Here is a 23,100-nt window from a genome sequence, read left to right as displayed (position 1 = left end):
GTGGTAGGGTGAAAGGTCAACAATGTGAGAGGCTTTCTGGGTAATCTGAAAAGCACATATTGTAGGCTACTATTACATGTAGGCTATGATTATTTAGATTAAAAAGAAATCTGAGGCAGAAATATTCGAGGGTCAGAGGAAAGCTGAGTTGGGGTTTGCAGGGAAGAGGCTTGCATGACGATAAGAGAGTTTGACGTCTGTCTCCGCCACCCAAACCACATCAGACAAGCCAAACCCTGGCGTCTTAGCCGCCCACTGCATTGCACAGTCCGGCCAAATTCAAATGACTCGGGTTAGAGAAACTATCGCTCCCCTTCTCGCCTCCTGTGTTCTGTTGCCTCTGCTTCGTGAATGTTTTGTCGCCTCAAGGTACGATTTTACATTTGCGTATCTGCCGAGCCACACAATAACTGCTCATAAGAACCGCACCACTTTCATGTGCCAGGTTGCTGTGTTGATGTGCTGTTGCATCAGATAGACACCGTATCTGTGTTGAGCTCTGTTTACGGGTGAACATGAAGGTGCACATAATATTTTTCAGACGGATGGGTTACTGTACCTTTTAGTTCTGTTTTCAAGCCCTACAGTGCATGTAATGGCCAGTCCTGCGGTATATCTTGGCCTAGTTTCCGCTCTTGTTATTACTCCATTTTCAGGCTTCCAGTTGGTGTGTCTCTCCTGGAACTCTTTTGCTCAGTAACACAATGAGGACACCGACTCCTCTGTTCACAGCTCTTTCCATTACAGCCAGCCGCGTATCGCATATTTCTTCATATGAGAAGAAAAAGACCATCCAATCTTGCTCTTAAGGGCTGTGGGATTGAATAAAAGCCTCTGAGCATTTCTTATTAAGGTTGTGAAGGGAATTTAATAACCTCGTAACCTTGTAGTGCATCTACAACCAGCCATTGGAGCATAGGGATCACAGTTCCAGCACTGAATGCAATTAGGAACGCAGCAGGCTAGACTGTTAATGTTCATCTTGGAGGTAGATGCCTTTCATCTAGCCTACACAATGTCATACCATCATTCAAGATTAAAGATGCAGATGTGATAGCTGGGGTTTGGCATTTTAGGGCTTGGCTTAACTTTACTTTGCGGTCTTGGTACTTCTGTCTGCTTTCTGTCTCTGAGCCTCACCTCTAGTCATTCTAAATTCATCCAGAACGAGAATGCAGTGTGATGTCTGGCACTGCAAGTCCCTATACCCCATGGTTCTGACTGTTCTGTGTCCTGTGTGTTTTGCAGGTGGTCTGAGGGGAGCCTCCATCGTGGATTCTCTGGACACGCTGTATATAATGGGATTAATGGACGAATACAATGACGCAAAGGAGTGGGTGGAGACCAGCCTGGACCTGAACTCGGTAAGATCAAACTCACTCATTGGATATCATCTCTGCCATTCATGTTAGAGGACCAATCGTCTACCACAAACACTCTTAGTAGTGGTCTTAGTGCTGCGGTTGATTTTAGGCCATCTGGTGTCCCCTGATTGACCAAGTTTTCAATCCCTCCTATCTTATTGGATAGTTACTCTGCCATTTATGTTGGAGTACCAATCAACTACCCCAACACCAGAAGTAGGCTGTCTGACTTGGCACTTGTTAGGATGGCATACACTTAATAAAGTTATCACCAGTGCTCTTAGTGTGCCAGGTTGATTTTAAGCCGATTGTCCCCTTACTGACCCAAAGTCCTGTCCAGGGGGTGGGGCAGTTTGCCAGAGCTATATAGGGCATTCCAGATGGAGTAAAGGATGTCTTGTGTGGCCAACCCTGAACAACTGATCCATTCTAACCACGATTTGTTACTGTGCCATGGGATGATTTGAACTCTCCCAGAACTCTGTGTGCTGTGGGATTGGATGAATAAAAAAGGGTGCGAGTAAGAGAGAATGTATGTGGAAGCATGGAGAGAGAGAGAGGAGGTCATTGGCCTCCCCATTGAGTAATTCCATGATAATAGACCTCTTCTTGGAGTCGGGAACAGAGAGGTCTGCCAGTTTGGACATTATGTGGAAACTGAGTGAGTGAGAGTGATGGTGCCAGCCAGCAAGGTAAGCGCCGCCAGGCTTTGTGTGCCCTGTTGCTAACGGACTAGTTATAGGCCCTCAATTCCACTCTGTGGAGTCCCTCATTAGGATAGTTAATTTTGTCCAAAGGCAATTTGGTTTAGTCACTAATCAAATATCATCTCTCTGAGATGTACTGGCTAAGAGATGTCTTTAATGTGTTAAGGTGATACATTGTCTGAGGTCAAGCATTTTCTATTGTCTATTCATTGATCTGGCTATTCCCTATAGCACTTCGGCGTTGTCCCTCTTGGGAAATTATACTGAAATCTACTCAAACCTCCTGAGTGACGGGTTTGACGTGCTCTTAGTAGTTGCTGTGAACTTAGATGAGCTAGACTTAGATGTCAATAGATGTCGACGTGCAAAGAACGGTGTTTGTACAGAACATGTATACCATTTTAGACACACAACGCAAGCCATGTCTCGCTCCTTTCTCGCTCTCCTTTCTAACTCTCTACTCCCTCCCTTTCTTCCTCTGTTTTTCTTTCTTCTCCCACCCGCTCACTCACACACGAGTTCACACACACACAGTTTTTCAGTCTTTCCCTCTGGCAGCAGTTGGGCAATATGAAGATGACAATCGATGTGGGTGTGCAGCAGTAGCTCCTGGTCTTGGCAGAGAGAGCCAGGGCAAGAGACACTCAGTAACGGCAGCCCATGACAAACAGCAACCTCGTCAGCATCATAAAGACACCCAGGGAGGATTTACACTCCCGGCCGCACTTTGTCACTGGGCGAGGTCAATCTGTCACCATTCTCCAACTCCTCCGATCAATTGTCCCAGAGGGTCTCCTCGTCTGAGTGGACGGATATCTGTCCTGTTATGGACGCCAGGCCATTTTAGGTCAAAGTCACCATACTTTGGGAACTGGGGCAGGGATCTAATTGACTTATAGGGATTGTTCCAAACCTTGATCCATTTTTAGGCTCAGCCATTTAGTTTTACAAAGTGGCAAAAGAGAATGTTAAAATTACATATTTTCCCCACACGTTAACGCTACGGAACCTTATGCACCTAATTAAACCACTAACAACGCAGTCATTCATGCTCTAACCAAGTGGTTCTCAATCGGTTTTGGCTGGGGACCCAAATTTGACAATGGCAATTGAGTAATGTTGTATTGCAGCTGCCTTCTTGGGCAGGCTTCACTTGCAAAATAGACTCTGTCTCAACGGGCTACTATTATGGTATTAAAGAAAGTCATTACACAGACATATTAACTGAGAAAACATTTACCAATTGAAGAGAATAAGCTATTTAATTAGGCCACCAGTTCAGGAGTGGGTAGTAATAAATGGTCAGACTCACAACATGACATCAAAAGCAGTCCAATAATGTTCATGAAAAGTAACACATACCAGTGGTTCAAATAGAAAAGCAACAATCATAAGCATTTCTTAATCAGCAATTACCATGTGAATAGTTTCACAACCGTGAAATGGTTTTTAAGGTGTACGTTTTTGACCAGTTCAATAAAATGTCAAATGAATGTCAGAATTAATTAACAACAATAATTAACACATTGAACAATAACTCACTAACACAGATAGGTAGTGCTGAACGGTAGCATGATTTTGACTGCAAGACAGGCGAGAGCAGGATACTCTCCCATTACGCTGCACCAGAACTGTGTCATTTCCGGGAGCTCAGTCCACGATCAAATGACAGCTCCACCAGCTGATCCTCTCCGTTGCTTGGCAACGTGATGCTTCCCATCTCCACTCGAAAGGGGTCCCGTGTCCAGTCGTCTTGTCTCATGTTCGCCTCCGGGAAGTAGTTGCAAAACTTTCCCTGCAGCTTGAGAAGATGCTATTTAACGGTGTTTCGCCGTGCGCTTTGTTGATCTGATTCAGAATATCGAAATCAGCATTGGGAAACATGTCAACCCTCCCGTTAGAAACATGATTTGCCCAAACGGTAAGCTTCATCTTGAAGGCATCCACTTTGTCCCTCTGTTCATAATCGATTGTGCCCCCTCCCTTGCATTGACACATTGAGAGAATTCAGATAAAAAATATCCACCAGGTAGGGAACCTGCGCGAGCGTTTCCTCACAATCAGAAAGTTCAGGCAGAGGTGACTTGTTTACCAAAAGAAACGCAGCAATCTCTGCTCAAAGCTCATAAAAGCGACCCAACACTTTACACCTGGAAAGCCAGCGGACCTCTGCATGATAAAGCACCTGATGGTGCTCCCTCCCCATATCCCTGCAGAAGGCCTGAAACACCTGCTTTCCCTAGAACTCTTTTTGATATAGTTGACACAAGCTTGATCACATCCTGGAGAGTGGCGTGGAGCTCAGGCACCATGTCCTTCGCTGCCAATGCCTCCCTATGTAGGAAGCAGTGGTTCCACGTCGCACTCGGTGCCATCTCCAGGATCTGCTTTACTACAACGGGGTGCTTTCACATCATGGCACCCATCCCAGGCCAGTCCCATGGAGCCAAAGTACATATTCATTGTGTTAAAGACAGCCTCTGCAGTGGTGGTGGTGGGCAAATCCGCACTAAAAAGGAACTGCTCCTCAAAGTTATTATCCCATGCCATTCGAATGTATGGTTAGCCACATCAGTGGATTCATCTAGCTGCAGTGCGTAATGGCCATTTGCACTGATGCGCTCTGATGTCTGTCCCGAATTCTCCTCTTCGTGGTGTCATTGGATAGGGATGTGGTTTTAAGTTGTTTGTCAGCAAACTCTCCCAAGATTTCAGTTCACATATCAATCGCAGCAGGGGGTATGAGATCCTCTGCGCTGGTGTGGGCTTTGCACTTAGCAATGCGCTGGGCCACAAGGAATGATGCGCAAAGTGCCTTTTCTTGTACCGTGCATAGGTTCTTCAATGAATCTTGTGAGGCCTCCAGATATTGACATTTCCTTTAAAAAAAAAGTCAGCTGTCTTATCTTTGTGTCTTGGATGCTTGGTGTCCAGATCCCTTTTTATTTTGGAAGGGTTTCATGCTCTCATTAGCTAACAGCTCGTTGCATAGGACGCACTGCGGTCTACACTCACCCTGCCTGTCTTATTTGTAAATCAAATCAAAGTTTATTTGTCACGTGCGCCGAATACAACAGGTGTAGACCTTACAGTGAAATGCTTACTTACAGGCTCTAACCAATAGTGCAAAAAAAGGTGTTAGGTGAACAATAGGTAGGTAAAGAAATAAAACAACAGTAAAAAGACAGGCTATATACAGTAGCGAGGCTACATACAGACACCGGTTAGTCAGGCTGATTGAGGTAGTATGTACATGTAGATATGATTAAAGTGACTATGCATATATGATGAACAGAGAGTAGCAGTAGCGTAAAAGAGGGGTTGGCGGGTGGTGGGTGGGACACAATGCAGAAAGCCCGGTTAGCCACTGTGTGGGAGCACTGGTTGGTCGGCCCAATTGAGGTAGTATGTACATGAATGTATAGTTAAAGTGACTATGCATATATGATAAACAGAGAGTAGCAGCAGCGTAAAAAGAGAGGTGGGGGGGTTGGGGGGGGCACACAATGCAAATAGTCCGGGTAGCCATTTGATTGCCTGTTCAGGAGTCTTATAGCTTGGGGGTAAAAACTGTTGAGAAGCCTTTTTGTCCTAGACTTGGCACTCCAGTACTGCTTGCCATGCGGTAGTAGAGAGAACAGTCTATGACTGGGGTGGCTGGGGTCTTTTACAATTTTTAGGGCCGTCCTCTGACATCGCCTGGTGTAGAGGTCCTGGATGGCAGGCAGCTTAGCCCCAGTGACGTACTGGGCCGTATGCACTACCCTCTGTAGTACCTTGCGGTCAGAGGCCGAGCAGTTGCCGTACCAGGCAGTGATGCAACCAGTCAGGATGCTCTCGATGTTGCAGCTGTAAAACCTATTGAGGATCTCAGAACCCATGCCAAATCTTTTTAGTTTCCTGAGGGGGAATAGGCTTTGTCGTGCCCTCTTCACGGCTGTCTTGGTGTGTTTGGACCATTCTAGTTTGTTGTTGATGTGGACACCAAGGAACTTGAAGCTCTCAACCTGCTCCACTACAGCCCTGTCGATGAGAATGGGGGCGTGCTCGGTCCTCCTTTTCCTGTAGTCCACAATAATCTCCTTAGTCTTGGTTACGTTGAGGGATAGGTTGTTATTCTGGCACCACCCGGCCAGGTCTCTGACTTCCTCCCTATAGGCAGTCTCGTCGTTGTCTGTGATCAGGCCTACCACTGTTGTGTCGTCTGAGTGATGGTGTGATGGTGTTGGAGTCGTGCCTGACCATGCAGTCGTGGGTGAACAGGGAGTACAGGAGGGGACTGAGCACGCACCCCTGGGGAGCTCCAGTGTTGAGGATCAGCATGGCAGATGTGTTGCTACCTACCCTCACCACCTGGGGGCGGCCTGTCAGGAAGTCCAGGATCCAGTTGCAGAGGGAGGTGTTTAGTCCCAGGATCCTTAGCTTAGTGATGAGCTTTGAGGGTACTATGGTGTTGAACGCTGAGCTGTAGTCAATGAATAACATTCTCACGTAAGTGTTCCTTTTGTCCAGGTGGGAAAGGGCAGTGTGGAGTGCAATAGAGATTGCATCATCTGTGGATCTGTTTGGGCGGTATACAAATTGGAGTGGGTCTAGAGTTTCTGGGATAATGGTATTGATGTGAGCCATTACCAACCTTTCAAAGCACTTCATGGCTACAGACGTGAGTGCTATGGGTCTGTAGTCATTTAGGCAGGTTGCCTTTGTGTTCTTGGGCACAGGGACTATGGTGGTCTGCTTGAAACATGTTGGTATTACAGACTTAATCAGGGACATGTTGAAAATGTCAGTGAAGACACCTGCCAGTTGGTCAGCACATGCCCGGAGCACACGTCCTGGTAATCCATCTGGCCCCGCAGCCTTGTGTATGTTGACCTGTTTAAAGGTCTTACTCACGTTGGCTACGGAGAGCGTGATCACACAGTCACCTGGAACAGCTGATGCTCTCATGCTCAAAGCGAGCATAGAAGTGATTTAGCTCGTCTGGTAGGCTCGTGTCCCTGGGCAGCTCGTGGCTGTGCTTCCCTTTGTAGTCTGTAATAGTTTGCAAGCCCTGCCACATAAGACGAGCGCCGGAGCCGGTGTAGTATGATTCAATCTTAGCCCTGTATTGACACTTTGCCTGTTTGATGTTTCGTCGCTGGGCATAGCAGGATTTCTTGTAAGCTTCTGGGTTAGAGTCCCGCACCTTGAAAGCGGCAGCTCTACCCTTTAGCTCAGTGCAAATGTTGCCTGTAATCCATGGCTTCTGGTTGGGGTATGTACGTACAGTCACTGTGGGGACGACGTCCTCAATGCACTTATTGATAAAGCCAGTGACTGATGTGGTGTACTCCTCAATGCCATCGGAGGAATCCCAGAACATGTTCCAGTCTGTGATAGCAAAACAGTCCTGTAGTTTAGCATCTGCTTCATCTGACCACTTTTTTATAGACCGAGTCACTGGTGCTTCCTGCTTTAATTTTTGCTTGTAAGCAGGAATCAGGAGGATAGAGTTGTGGTCGTATTTACCAAATGGAGGGCGAGGGAGAGCTTTGTACGCGTCTCTGTGTGTGGAGTACAGGTGATCTAGAATTGTTTTCCCTCTGGTTGCACATTTAACATGTTGATGGAAATTTGGTAGAACTGATTTAAGTTTCCCTGCATTAAAGTCTCCGGCCACTAGGAGCGCCACCTCTGGGTGAGTGGTATCCTGTTTGCTTATTTCCTTATACAGCTGACTAAGTGCGGTCTTAGTGCCAGCATCTGTCTGTGGTGGTAAATAAACAGCCACAAAAAGTATAGCTGAGAACTCTCTAGGCAAGTAGTGTGGCCTGCAATTTATCACAATATACTCTACTTCAGGCGAGCAAAATCTAGAGACTTCCTTAGATTTCGTGCCCCAGCTGTTGTTTACAAATATGCACAGACCGCCGCCCCTCGTCTTAGTGTGCTGTTCTATCTTGCCGGTGCAGCGTGTATCCCGCTAGCTGAATATCCATGTCGTCATTCAGCCACGAATCCGTGAAACATAGGATATTACAGTTTTTGATGTCCCGTTGGTGGGATATTCGTGATCGTACCTCGTCTAGTTTATTGTCCAATGATTGCACGTTGGCGAGTAGTATAGATGGTAACGGCAGCTTTCCCACTCGCCTTTTCGGGTCCTGACCAGGCATCCGGCTCTTTGTCCTCTCTACCTGCGTTGCATCCTCTTGCAAACAACGTGGATGTCGGCCCTGCCGGATGTTTGGAGGATGTCTTGTGCGTCTTGTTTGTTGAAGAAAAAATCTTTGTCTAATCCGAGGTGAGTGTCCTGATATCCAGAAGCTCTTTTTTGCCGTAAGTTACGGTTGCAGAAACATTATGTACAAAATAAGTTACAAATAACGCAAAACCCCCCACATAATAGCACAATTGGTTGGGCGCCCGTAAAACTGCTGCCCTTTCTTCCGGCGCCATTTTTAAAACCATATTTGATGATGTCGGGATCGTATTTTCTCTTCTTGACCGGGACCGGGTTGTCTGCCTTGTTATTGACATTGGACGCAGCAGTAGATGAAGAGGAAGCTGCACGTTTAAAAAATCTTAAATGGCAGTTAACTATCCACATGTGCAATGCCTGCAGAACACATCTGCGTATTTAGCTGTCAATCAAGCTAGCTGTCAGAAGATGATCTGATTGGACGTCTCACACTTAAAATAAAACAGTGTTGCAGAATAATTTTTTTATTGGATCTGTGTGTGTGTGTGTGTGTCAAGAAGTCTGCCATTTCATTGGATCAGTGTGTGTGGGGGTGGGCGAGAATGTTATTGTATTGATCAGTGAGTGTGTGCAGCGCAAAACCCCTCAGAGTCGGAACATCTAGCCGTTTCACCACTGCTGACGCGGTGCATGTGTCAAGTCAGCATCAATAAGCGATGCGACGGTATCCATTCAAGGTAAAAGTTTCAGTGTGGCGGTTACCTTTTCGTAATAATGTCCCACCAATATCCAGCAACTTCGCACAGCCATAGAAGAGGAGTGGGACAACATTCCACAGGTCACAATCAACAACCTGATCAACTCTACTGTATTGTGCTGCATGAGGCAAATGATGGTCACACCAGATACTGACTGGTTTTCTGATCCATGCCACTACCTTTTTATAAGGTATCTGTGACCAACAGATGCATATCTGTATTCCCAGTCATGTGAAATCCATAGATTAGAGCCTAAGGAATGTATTTCAATTGACTGATTTCCTTATATGAACTAACTCAGTACACTCTTTGAAATTGTTACATGTTGCTTTTGTATTTTTGTTCGGTGTAGATGGTTCCTCGGGTTTCAGATTGATCCACTAAAGAGCTTTGTGAGTGACAGAAACAGCAGAAGCCATGTTGATTTTCTCCACAAAGTCTAGTGAATAATACAAGGCTACACTTAATACTGTGGGCAATAGAGAGGTGTGAGGGCAGACTGAAAGTTAAGTGTATTTGTCTTTGTGCTGCTGAGTAAATGAATTAAGGTGGTAGAATGTCACTCTCCTCCGCTACCGAAACGAAAACAAACTCCCCAAAATCCTGATGCACATCCTGATGATTTCATATGAAGACGCAATACTCTGATCAAACACTTTCCTCCAGTGACTCAACCAATTAGAAAGACAAGAGCAACTTCGGAATGCCTCCATCTAATGTTAACTTTGCAAAATTCCACAGGCTGTTTATCGGTTTCGAACATGAAATGAATAGTTGGAGGTGTCAGTGTTGATTAGTGTTTTGGGGGTTTGGTGGTCCCTGGCTGCCATAGATAGTGATTTAGATCCTTCTCTTATAGCCCCATATTAGTTTTCAAGGGGTCGTTTTCTTCGGGTTTCGAGTCCCCTGGTTAGTCTAGTGACTGCTGTGGGATGAAAAGGGGGGATAAATTGTATTTTCCTCTTGCAGGTCTCCAGTCTAAGTCTCTCATCATGGTTGGCTAATAGAAAGTGATTAATGAACTCTTGCCGGCTGGGTTTTATCCCCTATTGACAGATCCATCCCCCATTACCCCTCCTTCGAGGCTCTCGCCTTCAAGCCTTCTCTTTTGCCTTTCTCAGCTCTCCGTTTCTCCATCATAGTCATTCTAACATCTCTCGGATTTCGTCTCTCAGAGGAAAAGTTGCAGTGAGGTTTGTGATTGTGTTTCAAAGAGAACAGGCCACTGTGATCTATCCAGACAGAGCAGCTGTCTCTTGTGGCTCCAGCTCATCGGTTTTTCACTCTCTTAGATATTCAGAGGGCAAACAGGGTAACTGTGCAAGTGATCACAGACAAGCTATATCCTTATCCTTTTTGTGACATTTCAGTATGCGTATTCCTTCATACGTCAATGGAATAGGCCTATAATCGACACTAATATTTCTAGACCAATGACAGAGATGAGTCTCTCCCTCAAGGTCTACCTAGAATAGGAAAGGTTCCCAACCACCTACAACCTAACCATTCATTAACATGGTAATTCAAGTTGCCCTAGAAAACACCAGTGTTCTTAACAAAGACCATCAACTGACTGGATAATTAGCACATCCAGGCCCTTCAGTGTTAGAGAGTCTCTCGTGGATGTCGTTTGGAGAGGGCTGAGGAGAAGGAGCTTTGTTTATCTCTTGTGTAGCGTGTTGCTTTTCCCTGCCTGGAGGGAGCGCAGATGCTTGCATATCAAAGTGTCTGTAAACAGGCCAGAAGCACAGGGGCAAAACTGAGAGGCAAGAGAGGGGAGCCTTGCAATGTTCCCGCAGGCTGTTGTCACACTGAAAGGTCAAGCGAGTGACGTGTGATGTGTGAGAACACTTAATGTGTTCCCTGATTTGGCCAAGAGATGAATGTGTAAATGGACCAGGCAAATCACTTCAGGGACCCATCCTGCTTGGTTGGTTGCCCTAAACACACCAGGTTAGATGTGTTACTCTGGTTTTGTAATGGTTCTTCTACAGTACCAGTCAAAATGTTGGACTCATCTACTCATTCAAGGGGTTTTCTTTATTTTTTACTATTTTCTACATTGTAGAAGAATAGTGAAGACATCAAAACTATGAAATAACACATATGGAATCATGTAGTAACCAAAAAAGTGTTAAACAAATCAAAATATATTTTAGATTCTTCAAAGTAGCCACCCTTTGCCTTGATGCACACTCTTGGCATTCTTTCAACCAGCTTCACCTGTAATGTGTTTCCAACAGTCTTGAAGGAGTTCCCACATATGCTGAGCACTTGTTGGCTGATTTTCCTTCACTCTGCGGTGCAACTCATCCCAAACCATCTCAATTGGGTTGAGGTCGAGTGATTGTGGAGGCCAGGTCATCTAGTGGAGGCCAGGTCATCTAATGCAGCACTACATCACTCTCCTTCTTGTTCAAATAGCCCTTACACAGCCTGGAGGTGTGTTGGGTCATTGTCCTGTTGAAAAACAAATGATTGTCCCACTAAGCGCAATCCAGATGGGATGGCGTATCACTACAGAATGCTGTGATAGCCATGCTGGTTAAGTGTGCCTTGAATTCTAAATAAATCACTGACAGTGTCACCAGCAAAGCACCATCACACCTCCTCCTCCTCCATGCTTCACGTTGGGAACTACCCATGCGGAGATCATCCGTTCACCTACTCTGCGTCTCACAAAGACACGACGTTTGGATCCAAAAATCTCAAATTGGGACTCATCAGACCAAAGGACAGATTTCCACCGGTATAATGTCCATTGCTCATGTTTCTTGGCCCAAGAAAGTATTTTCTTCTTATTGGTGTCCTTTAGAGGTGGTATCTTTGCAGCAGTTCGACCATGAAGGCCTGATTCACACAGTCTTCTCTGAACAGTTAATGTTGAGATGTGTCTGTATCTTGAACTCTGTGAAGCATTTATTTGGGCTGCAATTTCTGAGGCTGGTAACTCTAATGAATTTATCCTCTGCAGCAGCAGTAACTCTGGGTATTCCTTTCCTGTGGCGGTCCTCATGAGAGACACTTTCATCGTAACGCTTGATAGTTTTTGCGACTGCACTTGAAGAAACCTTCAAACCTTCAAAGTTCTTGAAATTTTCCGTATTGACTAGAGGTCGACCGATTTAATATCCCGTTACCGGGATCATTTATCAACAACAACCGCTAAACTGCAGAGCGCCAAATTAAAAACAAATACTAAAAATATTTATAATCATGAAATCACAAGTGAAATATACCAAAACACAGCTTAGCTTGTTGTTAATCCACCTATCGTATCAGATTTTGAAAATATGCTTTACAGCGAAAGCAATCCAAGCGTTTGTGAGTTTATCAATCACTAGACAAAACACTAAGAACAGCTAGCCTTAAATTAGCTTGGTCACGAAAGTCAGAAAAGCAATAAAATTAATCGCTTACCTTTGATAATCTTCGGATGTTTGTACTCACGAGACTCCCAGTTACACAATAAATGTTCTTTTTGTTCGATAAAGATTAGTTTTATAACCAAAAACCGCGCGTTATGTTCAGAAAACCACAGGCTCGTTCCGGTCCTGAAGGGCAGACGAAAATTCCAGAAAGTATCCGTAATGTTCGTAGAAACATGTCAAAGGTTTTTTATAATCAATCCTCAGGTTGTTTTTAACATACATAATCGATAATATTTCAACCGGACGGTAACCTATTCAATACTACAGAGAAAGAAAATGTCGAGCTACATCTGTCGCGCGCAGGAACTAATCAAAGGACACCTGACGCGTTTTGAAAAATCTCGCTCATTTTTCAAAATAAAAGCCTGAAACTATGTCTAAAGCCTGGTCACAGCCTGAGGAAGCCATTGGAAAATGAATCTGGTTGATACCCCTTTAAATGGAGGAGGGGCAGGCAACAGAACAGGGATTTTTCCAAATAAAAGGCACTTCCGGGTTGGATTTCCTCAGGTTTTCGCCTGCAAAATCAGTTCTGTTCTACTCACAGACAATATTTTGACAGTTTTGGAAACTTTAGAGTGTTTGCTATCCTAATCTGTCAACTATATGCATATTCTAGCATCTGCACCTGAGAAATAGTCTGTTTACCTTGGGAACGTTATTTTTCCAAACATAAAAATTCTGCCCCCTAGCTGAAAGAGGTTAATCGGCATGGCCGATTAATTAGGGCCGATTTCAAGTTTTCATAACAATCGGTAATCTGCATTTTTGGACGCAGATTATGGCCAATTACATTGCGTTCCACGAGGAAACTGCATAGCAGGTTGACCACCTGTTACACGAGTGCAGCAAGGAGCCAAGGTAAAGTTGCAAGCTAGCATTAAACTTATCTTATAATTAACAATCAATCTTCACATAACCTAGTAATATGATATAGTGATTAACTAGCTTGTCCCGCGTTGCATATAATCAATGAGGTGCCTGTTAATTTATCATCGAATCACAGCCTACTTCGCCAAACGGTTGATGATTTAACAAAAGCTAATTTGCTAAAAACATCAATGCCTTTCTTAAAATCAATACACAGAAGTATATTTTTTCTAAACCTGCATATTTAGTTGAAAGAAATTCATGTTAGCAGGCAATATTAACTAGGGAAATTGTGTCACTTCTCTTGCGTTCATTGCAAGCAGAGTCAGGGTATATGCAACAGTTTTGGCCGCCTGGCTCGTTGCGAACTAATTTGCCAGAATTTTACATAATTATGACATAACATTGAAGGTTGTGCAATGTAACAGCAATATTTAGACTTAGGGTTGCCACCCGTTTGAAAAAATACGGAACGGTTCCATATTTCAATGTTTTGTTTTCGAAATGATAGTTTCCGGATTTGACCATATTAATGACAAAGGCTCATATTTCTGTGTTTATTATATTATAATTGAGTCTATGATTTGATATTTGATAGAGCAGTCTGACTGAGCGGTGGTAGACAGCAGCAGGCTCATAAGCATTCATTCAGACTTTACTGCGTTTGCCAGTAGCTCTTAGCAATGCTTGAATCACAGTGCTGTTTATGACTTCAAGCCTATCAACTCCTGAGATTAGGCTGGCAATACTAACGTTGTCACGTTCTGACCTTTATTTTCCTTTGTTTTGTCTTTATTTAGTATGGTCAGGGCGTGAGTTGGGGTGGGCAGTCTATGTTATGTGTTTCTATGTTTAGGTTTGTCAATTGGCCTGATATGGTTCTCAATCAGAGACAGGTGTTTTGCATTGTCTCTGATTGGGAACCATATTTAGGTTACCTGTTTTCACTGTTGGTTTGTGGGTGTTTGTCTTCCGTGTCAGTGTTTGTGCCACACGGGACTGTTTCGGTTTGTTCACGTTTATTATTTTTGTATTTGTGTAGTGTTCAGTTTATTTATAATAAAACATGGACACTTACCACTCTGCGTCTTGGTCCGATCCCTGCTACACCTCTTCAGACGAAGACAGCCGTTACAAACGTGCCTATTAGAACATCCAATAGTCAAAGGTATATGAAATACAAATGGTATAGAGAGAAATAGTCAACACTTCATAATTCCTGTAATAACTACAACCTAAAACTTCTTAACTGGGAATATTGATGAACTGGGAATACTGAACCACCAGCTTTAATATGTTCTGAGCAAGGAACTTAAACGTTAGCTTTTTTACATGGTACATATTGCACTTTTACTTTCTTCTCCAACACTGTTTTTGCATTATTTAAACCAAATTGAGCATGTTTGATTATTTATTTGAGACTAAATAGATTTTATTTATGTATTATATTAAGTTAAAATAAGTGTTCATTATTCATTATTGTTGTAATTGTCATTATTATAAATAGGGCTATCTTCTGTATACCACCCCTACCTTGTCACAACACAACTGATTGGCTCAAACACATTAGTTTAGAAGGAAAGAAATCCCACAAATTAACTTTTAACAAGGCACACCTGTTAATTGAAATGTATTCCAGGTGACTACCTCATGAAGCTGGTTGAGAGAATGCCAAGGGTGTGCAAAGCTGTCATCAAGTCAAAGGGTGGCTACTTTGAAGAATCTCAAATATAAAATAGATGTTGATTTGTTTAACACTTTTTTGGTTACTACATGATTCCATGTGTGTTATTTCATCGTTTTGATGTCTTCACTATTATTCTACAATGTAGAAAATAGTAAAATAAAGAAAAACCCTTGAATGAGTAGGTATGTCCAAACCTTTGACTGGTACTGTACATGTGTCTCTATTAAGATGGAAAGGGGGTATCTATTATGAATTGAAACCCACAGGCACCATTCTTACTTGCGTTATATAATTCATAATGTCCCCAGAGGTCAGTTTACGGTTACGAGAGGGTTAATCAAATCCAGTCATGCAGAAAAAATCAAAAGAACATTATCTGATTATCTGACCAGAAAAGCAGACATTGATTTCTTCAAATATTTTGAACGCCAAAAATGTTGCCAATTGCTGTGGGGCCGATGATGGAAGAAGAGTATAGCTGTTGTGGCAAAGAAGGGGGTCGAGTGATAAATGGCAGATATGTGAGAGCAGAACTAATAAACGGGCTCTGCCCGATTACTAAAATGGCCACCCCGATCAGAACTACAGATCACAAAATGGCCAACTGCCAAAACTACAAGTCCCAGAAGCAAGGGGAACCCTCAGAAGGTGGAGCCGACACACAGATAAAGGGTCAAGAAAAACCAGGAAGAGGGAGAGAGGGGTGGAAGGATCTATGAACCGTAGAGAAAGAGACAATAGATATTGGCTGGATTTACCGTGTATGAGCTGGACTGTTTTGGACTTACCTGTTGGCGTTTGGACCTGGACATACCGAGAACCCGATTCGTGTACCGAACTCTGCTATCCTTGACCTTGCCTACGACCTGGGTGGACCATGACGGAGAAACAAACACACAGGTACTGTCCTGTTCGAAAGAACTCTCATTCTGGGGTAATTTGGTGACAGTTTCCCACTTAATTTGTGACAAACGCTCATAACCTTGAAGAGGTTTGCCACACGTGGAGGAGAATGTGGGCATATGGACTAACCATTCTGCTGGTTAGGTAAAAAAAACAAAAAAAACAAAAACATTCAGTTAAAGGGGAGTCAGGTTTTTTTTGGGGGGGGGGGGGGGCTTTGTTTGGTTAGGACAGTTTCTCAGGAAAATGAGTATGGAGGGAGCCATACAAGCCCTGTTACAAGCGGCGGCCACCCAACAAGAGGCAACTAGAGCTCAACAAATAGCTCATCAGGATGCAATGCGAATGTACCAGGACACGTTACAGGTCCAGCACCGCACCAACCAGCTGCTCAGAGAAGAGCAAGAGAGAAACACCCGGGAGTTAAGAGAAGGCCTAAAGGGGCTAGCGGACCAAATTGGGGCTCAATTACCAGCTGCAAATACCCAGAGGCGGGCCAATCATTTTCTTCAAAAAATGACAGCACAGGATGATGTGGAAGCATATCTTACCACCTTCGAAAGGACTGCAGAGAGGGAGAAGTGGCCGAAAGAAGAATGGGCAGGGCTTCTGGCACCATACCTGGCAGGGGATGCTCAAAAAGCGTATTTCGACCTGGAGTTGACAGATGCACAGGATTACGATAAACTAAAGGGAGAGATTCTGGCAAGACTGGGAGTGACCGATACCGTGAGGGCACACCGCTTTCACCAGTGGTCCTACCGATCTGGACAACCTCCCCGAACACAGATGTTCGACTTGATTCACCTGGCACGGAAATGGTTGCGACCGGAGACCCAATCCTCCGCCGAGATTGTCGAGACCATCGTACTCAACCAGTTTCAGCGAGGTCTACCCCAAGAAGTGCGACGATGGGTTGGCCAGAACGAGGTACTTTCCGCCGACCATCTCGTGGGCCTAGTTGAACGGTATTGTACGGCAGGAACAGCTGAGCAGGCACAGGAGGAAAGATTCCCATTCCCCAGGCCTGGGCGAACCAGCGGACAGGTTAAGACTGTCCCAACAGGTGGAGGGGGAAGAGAGCAGCGTGGGGGCATGAGGAAAGAATCAGAATCGGGCCGAGACACTAAGGGAGAAAACGGAAACCGGGACCGGGGGTCGAGGGGGTCTCCCGCCCGAACGCCTATTATCTGTTACAATTGTAATCGACCAGGACATATTGCAGCCTACTGCCCTATTAAAGAAGAGCCAATGCAATGTAACCTCGGTGAAAAAGAAGATGATATGTGGTATGCATGTCCTGTTGTAACCACTGTACTTGAAAGATCAAGAAACAAACATATGTGCAGGGTGACGGTTGAAGGGAAAGAGGTTGAAGCACTGCTGGATTCCGGCAGTATGCTAACCCTGGTCGTTGCAAACCTAGTGCCAACTCATAAACTGGATACAAGTCAGGATATCAGTGTTACATGCATTCATGGGGATACCCGTCTGTACCCCACAGCCTTAGTGAGCATACAAACAGAGGACGATCTGCTGAATTGTGAGGTCGGCGTGGTCCCAAAGATGCCATATGATGTAATATTGGGTAGAGACTTTCCTAACTTTGCGAAGTTAGGCCAAAAGAATGGCATATATGAGAAGCCAACAACCCTGACCAAGCAGGAAGAAGCATGGGGCCTTCAACCAAAGCCAAGAAAAGAGGTCTCCCAGGGGCCAACCTCACAGGTGCTAGTAGGGGAGGATGAGGATGAAGTGGCAAACCTCGTTGACAACGAACAGTCCGGTACTAGTGGGGCTGGGGTCGATCTGAATCCAGAGGATGACGATCTAGAACCAGCAGACCTGGCAGGGTCCTTGACTAATTTCGGGACGGGCCAGAACCAGGATCCAACCCTGCAGCAAGCCAGAGCAGACGTGCAGGTCGTCGATGGTACTCCCATAAATGATGGGATGAGGCCTAATAGTTTTCCCCACTTCATTATGAAAAAGGGTTTGGTGTACAGAGTCTCAAAAATAGGGGTTGATGTGGTTGAACAGTTGTTGGTCCCCACCCGGTACCGGAGGACAGTACTGGATCTAGCTCATGGGCACATTCTGGGTGGACACCTTGGTATCGATAAAACCCGAGACCGGATTGTAAGGAGGTTTTACTGGCCAGGAATTCAGGCTGAAGTGGCTCGGCATTGTGGAGAGTGCCCGGAGTGCCAGTTAACAGCTCCCCGACCAGCTGTTAGAAGCCCGTTAGTGCCACTCCCCATAATCGAAACGCCATTTGAGAGGATAGCGATGGATATAGTGGGCCCACTACCCAAGTCTGCCAGAGGACACCAATACATTCTGGTCATTCTAGATTATGCCACTCGCTACCCAGAAGCCATTCCCCTTCGGACGATGACTTCCAAAGATATTGCCAAGGAATTAGTGCTCTTGTTCACCAGGGTAGGGGTTCCAAAGGAGATCCTTACTGACCAGGGCACCCCCTTTATGTCCCGCCTTATGGCGGACCTTTGTAAATTGTGGCAGGTGAAACAGTTGAGGACATCGGTTTACCATCCTCAGACGGACGGGCTGGTTGAGAGATTCAACAGGACCCTGAAGTCAATGCTCAGGAAGGTAATCGATAAGGATGGGAAAAACTGGGATTGCATGTTGCCGTATCTGATGTTTGCCATTAGAGAGGTTCCTCAAGCCTCGCTGGGGTTTTCTCCCTTTGAGCTGGTATATGGGAGGCACCCCCGGGGAATCTTAGACATCGCCCGGGAAACCTGGGAGCACCAATCCACCCCGTATACTAGTGTCATAGAGCACGTCACGGCAATGTAAGACAGGATAGCCACAGTCATGCCCATCGTCCGAGAGCACATGAGACAAGCACAAGAGCACCAGCGGCACACTTATAACCGGCAGGCTACCCTGAGGGAATTTCAACCGGGAGATAAGGTGTTAGTGCTGATCCCCACGGTAGAGTGCAAACTACTAGCCACATGGAAAGGACCATATGAAGTACTGGAGAGAATAGGAGAAGTGAATTATCGGATCCGACAGCCAGGTCGACGGCCACAGGAACAGATCTATCACATAAACCTGTTAAAAGCATGGAGAGAGAGAGAAACACTAATGGTCACATACCCTACACACACTCAGGGGGCAGCCGAAGTAAATATTTCACCTACTCTGTCCCCAGCACAAGTACAGGAAGTAAAGACCCTGATCCAGAAAAACAGAGATGTGTTTTCAGAGGTACCCGGCCGAACTGAGGTTACGGCTCACGATATCGTTTCCCTACCAGGGAGAAAAGTGAGCATGAGGCCATATCGGGTACCCGAGGCTCGACAGGCCGCGATTAGAGCAGAGACAGAGAAAATGTTGACAGCTGGAGTGATCGAGGAGTCACATAGTGAGTGGTCTAGCCCAATTGTGATGGTCTCCAAGCCCGATGGGTCTTTGCGGTTCTGTAACGACTTTCGGAAGGTAAATGAAATCTCCAAGTTTGATGCCTACCCCATGCCCCGAGTAGATGAACTACTGGAGAAAGTTGGTAAAGCTCGGTACATTACGACCCTGGACCTGACAAAAGGGTACTGGCAAATTCCTCTGACCCCCAGGGCCAAAGAAAAGACAGCCTTTGCAACCCCTGACGGTTTGTTTCAATACACCGTCATGCCATTCGGCTTACACGGGGCCCCAGCCACCTTTCAACGGCTCATGAACAAGGTCCTAAAACCGCACCAGGCATACGCCGCAGCTTATTTAGATGGCGTGGGAATCTACAGCCCTGATTGGGAATCCCACTTACCCCGGGTACAGGCGGTGTTAGACGCCCTTAGAAAGGCAGGGCTCACGGCGAACCCTGCCAAGTGTTATGTGGGGTTAGGGGAAACAGAGTATCTGGGATACACCGTGGGAAGAGGGTTAATCAAACCCCAACGTAAGAAGGTGGAGGCAATTAGAGAATGGCCGAAACCAGTAAATAAGAAGCAAGTTCGAGCCTTCCTAGGGCTGACCGGTTACTACCGGAAGTTCATCCCAAGTTATGCCACAGTGGCCGCCCCACTCACCGACATGACTAGAGCCAGAGGGCCAAACATGGTCAAATGGGATGAAAGGGCCACCAAAGCATTTAGGACATTACAGGAGACTCTCTGCTGTAATCCAGTGCTGGTGGTACCAGACTTTGAGAAAGAGTTTGTGGTTCAGACGGATGCCTCAGAGGTCGGCTAGGGAGCAGTGCTATCCCAAGAGGTAGAAGGGGTGGAACACCCCATCCTGTTTTTAAGCAGGAAGCTGGAACCACGGGAAACCAACTACGCGGTCGTTGAGAAAGAGGCGCTGGCAGTAAAGTGGGCTCTAGAAAGCCTGAAATACTACCTGCTGGGGCGCCACTTCACCCTCATCAGTGACCATGCCCCACTCACCTGGATGCATAGGGCTAAAGAGAAGAACGCTCGGGTGATGCGGTGGTTTTTGAGTCTCCAACCGTTTCACTTTGACTTGAAACACAAAGCAGGGAAGGAAATGGGAAATGTGGATGGGTTATCCCGCATGCACGCATATTTTGCTGCGGTAGCCCGACCTAGGGGTCGGATCTAGGGGGGAGATGTGTGGCAAAGAAGGGGGTCGAGTGATAAATGGCAGATATGTGAGAGCAGAACTAATAAACGGGCTCTGCCCGATTACTAAAATGGCCACCCCGATCAGAACTACAGATCACAAAATGGCCAACTGCCAAAACTACAAGTCCCAGAAGCAAGGGGAACCCTCAGAAGGTGGAGCCGACACACAGATAAAGGGTCAAGAAAAACCAGGAAGAGGGAGAGAGGGGTGGAAGGATCTATGAACCGTAGAGAAAGAGACAATAGATATTGGCTGGATTTACCGTGTATGAGCTGGACTGTTTTGGACTTACCTGTTGGCGTTTGGACCTGGACATACCGAGAACCCGATTCGTGTACCGAACCCTGCTATCCTTGACCTTGCCTACGACCTGGGTGGACCATGACGGAGAAACAAACACACAGGTACTGTCCTGTTCGAAAGAACTCTCATTCTGGGGTAATTTGGTGACAGTTTCCCACTTAATTTGTGACAAACGCTCATAACCTTGAAGAGGTTTGCCACACTGTTCTATTCACCTTCAGAGGAATCTTGGAACCTCAGGCCTAAACTGTGCAGTAAAGTTGTATAACTGGCCTGAAACTTTCATCTGAAAAACAGAGTGACCGTCAGCCGAGAGAGCAGGGATTCACTTTATCAAACCCCTAGAAATTACCCTGATTTATTACATACCGATTGATATATTGTAGTGGCCTTATTGAACCCCTATTCACAAAAAAACGATGCCTTGATTGTGAGAAATGACATGTTATTTCAATTAAAAAAGCTTCAGTATGAGATGACTCAGTTCACCAGTCACATTTGCATAATGCGTCTCTGGCCATCAGTAAGTGCCTAGATATGATAAACAGCTCATATGCAGATGAATAATGTGTAGCTTATAAAGTAAGATGTGATCATTCCATGGTATGCTTTGATAAACCTTTTTGAGCTTTTTATTCTTAACAATGCTGGGTAACAGATCAAAATGTTTCTTGTCTCTTTGTCATCTCCCCGAGCAACCGCCTACTGTACCCTACCCTTACTCTGCCAGAACATACATTTTTGCTCCAAAGACAAGTAGGTTGTGTTCGTTCATCTGCGACTCCTGGCTGTTCTAAACTGGAAGACCACCCTTGGGTACGAACTTGTCTTTCCTTCCTTGTTTATCAGTTGGTTTAAGTAGGTTGGCGTTTGCTATCTGATTTCTGGAAGCTCACTGTGCAAACTTAGTAGACCTTGCAGCTGTCTAGGCTCTAGGAGCAGATCTGGATCAGGCTCTTGTTGTTTACCTCAGTAGGCCTGATGGCTGACCTGATCTGGCCTCATGTCCACTGTAAACGTGCCTCCACAGGGCTCCAGTCATTAGGGCTACTGAAACCTGAGGACATGTATCATATGAGGGGCTGCTTGACTGAAGATGCCATGCCCCAGCCATGAGGTCAAGACATCCTGCTGACATCCTATCTCTGCTGGAGGAGAACAATGTGTGGGTGGTTTATTACAGATACTATGTCCTGTTATTTAACCTGTTTGGGCTGCAAGCCCGACACCGGTACAATTATGACAACATCCAGCTCAAGTGCAGGGCGCGACATTCAAAAGCTAGTTTTTAAAAATATTTAACTTTCACACATTAACAAGTCCAAGACACCAGATGAAAGATAAACTTCTTGTGAATCAAACCAACATGTCCGATTTTTAAAATGTTTTACAGGGAAGACAAAATATGTAAATCTATTAGCTAACCACGTTAGCAAATGACACGACTTTTCTAACTCCATCAGTTTCTTACTCCATCAGGTGCTATCACAAATTCGACCAAATAAAGATATAAATAGCCACTAACCAAGAAACAAATTCATCAGATGACAGTCTGATAACATATTTATTGTATAGCATATTTTATTTCGAAAAATGTGCATATTTCAGGTATAAATCATATTTTACATTTCAGCTACAAATCAGAAAGTGCACCGAAAGCAGCCATAATATTTACAGACACCAACAGACACCAACGTCAAATGGCTTATTACTCATCATAAAACATTTCCGAAAAATATATAGTTTGCAGCAATTGAAAGATAGGCAACTTGTGATTCCAAACAATATTTCCGATGTATTAAATGTTTTACAGCGAAAACAAAATGTATCGCTATATTAGCGTAGCCACAATAGAGAGACACATTTGGGCGCCCACGACCCGTTCACATGCACGACAGATATATGAAATAACATCATAAAATGAGTCTTACTTTGGCTGATCTTTCATCAGAATGTTGAAACAGGCGTCCTCTGTCCAGATGAGTCGTTGTTTCGTTTCAGAATGAGAAATATCCCTGTTCATTTAGCATTTCCAGTAGCCGTGGCCCAACGTAAACACAGTCATACGACGGAACACGGCAAAACTCCCGAATAAAGTTTCAATAATCTGATTAAACTATATTGAAAAAACATACATTACGATGATATGGTCACATATATCCAAAAAAATTCGAGCCGGAGACGTTAGCCGTTCGTTAGGAAGGCAAAACAGAAGTCCATCCCACTTCCTTCAGAATACCGGAAGTTGGCGCTCAGGTCAAAGAAATAGGTTTTTT

The 23,100-nt window shown here is 45.0% G+C and overlaps 1 protein-coding gene across 2 annotated transcripts in view; it reads left to right on the top strand.

The window, feature by feature from the left end:
* The window catches only part of LOC120048341 (mannosyl-oligosaccharide 1,2-alpha-mannosidase IA), a 223,700-nt gene that overhangs the window by 127,185 nt on the left and 73,415 nt on the right, over positions 1-23,100 (top strand). For both annotated transcript variants that reach the window (XM_038994235.1, XM_038994236.1), the window contains exon 3: positions 1,249-1,364. In XM_038994235.1, the coding sequence (XP_038850163.1) occupies positions 1,249-1,364 (116 nt within the window). The remainder of the gene's footprint in view (positions 1-1,248; positions 1,365-23,100) is intronic.

This window comes from Salvelinus namaycush, chromosome 5, assembly GCF_016432855.1.
Source record: "Salvelinus namaycush isolate Seneca chromosome 5, SaNama_1.0, whole genome shotgun sequence".
NCBI classification, from domain to species: Eukaryota; Metazoa; Chordata; class Actinopteri; order Salmoniformes; family Salmonidae; genus Salvelinus; species Salvelinus namaycush.
Note: the sequence above shows the minus strand (reverse complement) of the source record. Positions and strands in the feature narration are given on the sequence as shown.